The sequence below is a fragment of the Anneissia japonica genome, unplaced genomic scaffold, assembly GCF_011630105.1.
Source record: "Anneissia japonica isolate Jap-2015-1 unplaced genomic scaffold, ASM1163010v1 scaffold287727_len1644234_cov201, whole genome shotgun sequence".
In the NCBI taxonomy this organism is placed as follows: Eukaryota; Metazoa; Echinodermata; class Crinoidea; order Comatulida; family Comatulidae; genus Anneissia; species Anneissia japonica.
Genome location: NW_022713615.1, coordinates 709,604 through 714,013, shown reverse-complemented (window position 1 = coordinate 714,013; position 4,410 = coordinate 709,604). Strand labels below are relative to the sequence as shown.

The window sequence follows — 4,410 nt, the reverse complement described above, 5'->3', positions numbered from 1 at the left end:
ACCTTAATCTTTTGCATACATATATACTTTTGGAGAAAATTTACAAAGGTATTAATCCATTTATAATTTGTTTTACTTTTGATTATAGTATCAGAAGGAGATGACAAAAGAATACACGCTACTGATTGTGACTGGGTGCCAGAATACAAAGAACTGACAGACGAACAGGTGGCCGGCCTTTTTAAGTCTTATGGAAAATTCTGCAAAGCTTGTAATGTATGTCAGATTTGTTTATTATGGAAAATAAACTTACTCTATTGTATTTCTGTCTGCAATACTCAATATAAAATGTCTTATCAGACTTTGATAATGTAGTTGTAGTTAAATTTTCTTTTATGTTAAACCAAATTAACATAAAAGAAAATTACTACAATATTGTTACGAAAACAGATGAATTTATTTCAGAATGTTTGATAATGTAGATTATAATCTCCAAAGTTCCAACAGACTAAAGAATATCTAATCAGACTGTCTGTCTGACTAATATGCCTGATTTGTTTGTCAAATGTATGAACAACCACAAATTTTGTTTCAAATACTATCTACTGAGCCTGATTGACAAAATGATATTGAGTATAAACCTAATACATAACAAGTTAATACAATAAGTTTTATAGATCAGATTAGCATCTTGATCTTTTTTCTATTTTTGTAGTGTTTCAAGTTAGTTTTCCAAATGTATACATTGTGTAAATTGGATAATAAAAGTTCTTGCATTTTTTAATTGAATTTTTTAATTAAAAAAATGAAATTACAGAGATAAATACTAATAAGCTAGTATATCATAATACTACATTTACTAATTGTTTTTTTTATAAATATATAATTATATGGTTAACCCTTTTTTATTTCTAGAATGCAGAGTCTTGTTCGAATCATCCATGGTATAGTGAATGCGATTACAAATACTCTAGTTGTTTCCAACACGACACCAACCGAGGAAAATTTGGATGCACGTGGGCAGAATCAGCTAAACACAGGAGCTGTCGTGAAGAGCAACAGGCATTGCATCAAGGAACAGCATTTTACGGCTAATTGTGGAGTATTTTTAACATAATTATAAACTGTATATGCTATAGCATTTTTGGTAAATACGAGATAATTAAAATTTCAATTTTATTTCAGTGTTCCTGCAACAGTATTGAAAAGGCCTATTTACATTAAAAAACACAAGTGAATGTTTTTGAAATTCTGTATCATAATTTAACACAAGCTTCTCAATATTCAAAAAAAAGTAAGAATCGGTGAGGTATGAACCCAACATGTTAACATGAGAGGTTCACCTCTATACAATATAAGAGAGGTCAAAGGGTAAATAGGTACTGCTTATTTATACTATAAGTAAAAGATTAATTAGTCTGCCTTCATATTTGATTTACACACAAAGTTAAATGTTTCATTTTTATCTATAGATTATAAATAAACAGACACTTATATTAAGTGTGTACTAATCCTTAAGGCTGTATTTGGAGACAATAATACAATATATAAGGATACAAACAGCTTTACCAAAATCTTCAGCATATGTAAATTCTAAGGGCTTTTTATACAAAGTAGCAAATAAGCATTCTACTGTATTCCCTACATTAAAAAAAAACAATTAAACCAAAGAAACACATACCCTAGTTCTTTTTAAATGACATATAAGCCCTATCACATCAACTTCGACAAATTTTTAATTTAAGTTCAAGATACCATAAAATCAAACTGATTGTTTAAAAATTATGGAAACATGTTTACGGTAATTTAAATCTTTTTAATTATGATTTGCGTCCAGTAAAAACCCTGCAAAAATTTCCCAAAATTATATTTTCCCTATAATTTTGTACAATTGAAACTTCAAAATCCTTAAAAAATAGTCTTTTTAAATTGATATTTTGAATTAAAGATTTGTGGACAATTATTTATAAAAATTATTTCTATTTAACATATTATTAAAACTAAAATCACTTCTATGTCTCTAAAAAAACAACCAACATTGGAATAGCATTGCGACTGCTACTTCAGGATCGGATTCATCACTAGTCACGAAGTGCAAGATCAGTGGTCGAGTGGTTAAGACACCAGGCTAGTTATCTGGAGGTCGTGGGTGTGATTCTCACCCAAATCGCTTTTTTTTTTTTGCAAGCATTTGGGAACGTACCAAGCATTCAATACTATAACATGTCAGGCAGGGCAAACATCATTCGTATATTACATCGACATCGGAATATCATGTATAGATACCTCGTAGCATGTGTGGTAAAATGTAAGGCTTATTTCATTTACTGCTACTATTTGTATCAATATTTACACTGTATAATATATATATATTCAAATATACAAATGTAAATTGTATGCTTACAAAAAACTGTATACTGCTTATGCTAAAACCTTGAGAATAGTATTGTTATGGATATATAATATAAGTGTTTCAATCTTTTAAAGTTCATTATTTACTTGGTAGAAATTTAGATGAGAAAGATATAAACTTGTAAAAAAATTAGAAATTAAATGAAATTAATTTCAGTGAAAGTGTGTGATATAATTTCATACCTGTCAACATAAATATATTTGGCTCCAAATATTGCCCTCTTGTTCTGGCTGCTTTCTCTATATACTCATTCTTCTTGTTTATTTGAATCTAGCCCAGACATATATATTTTATTCTATACATGGTATACTATCAATAAAATATTCTGAAGTATACAGTTAATGTTGGCAAGTATGTAATTAAGTAAATATAACTTAATAATATTGATTTACAATAATAAACATAAACCTATTTAAAATGGATTTATTATATTTTAATATGACCTTATGAATGTAATTCCAACTATATGTCAAAATATTGAGTTTAATCTTAAAAAAACTCACTACTACAGTAAATGGGAAAAAAATATTATTGTACAATTTGTTAGGTATACCACAGTATCTTATTTGCTTTAGAAACTATTTTTATTTATAAAAATGATTCTGGTATATTAATTTTTAAATAATACAAACCTGAAATTTAAAAATAATCTCTTTATGTTTTGAAAATGTCAAAGTTAGTTACATAGTAACACATGTATTGATAATAATCATGAATAAACATGTTTAATTCATGAATAACTAATTTTTTTATGAATAACATAATAAAATGTTAAAAACCTAATGTGAATGATCATATTACAAAATATTTAATTTTTAGGTGTATTTATATAATTAATCCACTTAAAAAAAAAATTATTGCAAAAAGTAAATGCAAAGAGATTTTGATAAAGGTTTATTTAATAGTGCAAGTAAGATAATGTTTTAAAGTTTTTATTTGAGGAAACAACATGGAGAACACTAGGAATCTTCATTTATTTTGGCATGCAATGAATCAGGTTGAAGAAAAATAAGAAACAATTTTAAGAACACATACTTTAAATAATTTTCTAAGAATACTGGTTATTCTGAATAACACACTTCTGTATGTGTATGTTGCAGTTCATCAAGTACTTGAACCAGGTTCATGGAATGTATACTTGTCAAATATGTCCCAGCATCTTAGAACTATCTACTGCCAAGTGTGATGTTTTATTCAAAATTTACATGAGAGAAGATTAATTTAGAAAATATATAGAGGGCAGCATTTTATAAGTTCAGCATCAGTGATTTTGTTTATAGTTGTCCTATTTGATAAAAGTAATTCATAAAGTTTCATTTATTATGACAGAAGGGTAACAAGTATGGTGCACTTGATTATGTTTTTATCTTTTTCTGAACTGACATGATTTGTACATTGTAGCAACAGGTGAAATTTATTATTAAGAGGATAGCTGCATTTGGGTGGTCTGTCGATTAGACAGTCTGCGTCTACATAACGATTCAAAACTGGATTTTAGCTCTAAAAATTCAGGGTACATGCTAAGTCATATGTAACAATGCAAATTTATTTTTTGTGTCTGTGTGTTTTTATGAATTAATAAATGATTCTTACAAAATTTAATTTTGATGTTTTGAAATTTTGTATTCATAATATTAATTTATCAAAATCTATGCTGGAGTCGCTATTCATCTAGCTATGCCTGCTGTAAATATACACACAGACTTCTCAAGTTCGTAAACTGCATTTCCGTAACTATGACTTGAGATTTCCGTAGTACATGAAAAACTTCCGTAGCACACTTAAGCATGGAGATAATTATTTTGAAAATGGGCCCGATCGTCTTTGGAGCCCGATTTTCTGTAATTTGATGTGGAATGGAACAAATGGGACAAGGACAAGATTTTTAGCCCACTTTTACTTAGATTTCACAGCAATTCATCAGTAATACGGCAAGTATGAGTTGTCTATTAAGGCAATAAAACCAAAGATCCTGATGGAAAAGTCATTTCTGGACTTTACACCTATTTATTTAGGTCTAAGCCTATGATAAATGTCCGTAGTATTTTTGTCTATTT

The 4,410-nt window shown here is 28.1% G+C and overlaps 1 protein-coding gene across 1 annotated transcript in view; it reads left to right on the top strand.

Annotated features, from left to right (window-relative positions):
* The window catches only part of LOC117108601, a 10,836-nt gene extending 6,881 nt beyond the window's left edge, over positions 1 to 3,955 (top strand). The window contains exons 3-4 of the mRNA XM_033250678.1: positions 89 to 216; positions 856 to 3,955. Coding sequence (XP_033106569.1) covers positions 89 to 216; positions 856 to 1,035 — 308 coding nt within the window. The 3' untranslated portion in view covers positions 1,036 to 3,955. The remainder of the gene's footprint in view (positions 1 to 88; positions 217 to 855) is intronic.
* The last annotated feature ends 455 nt before the right edge of the window (positions 3,956 to 4,410 follow it).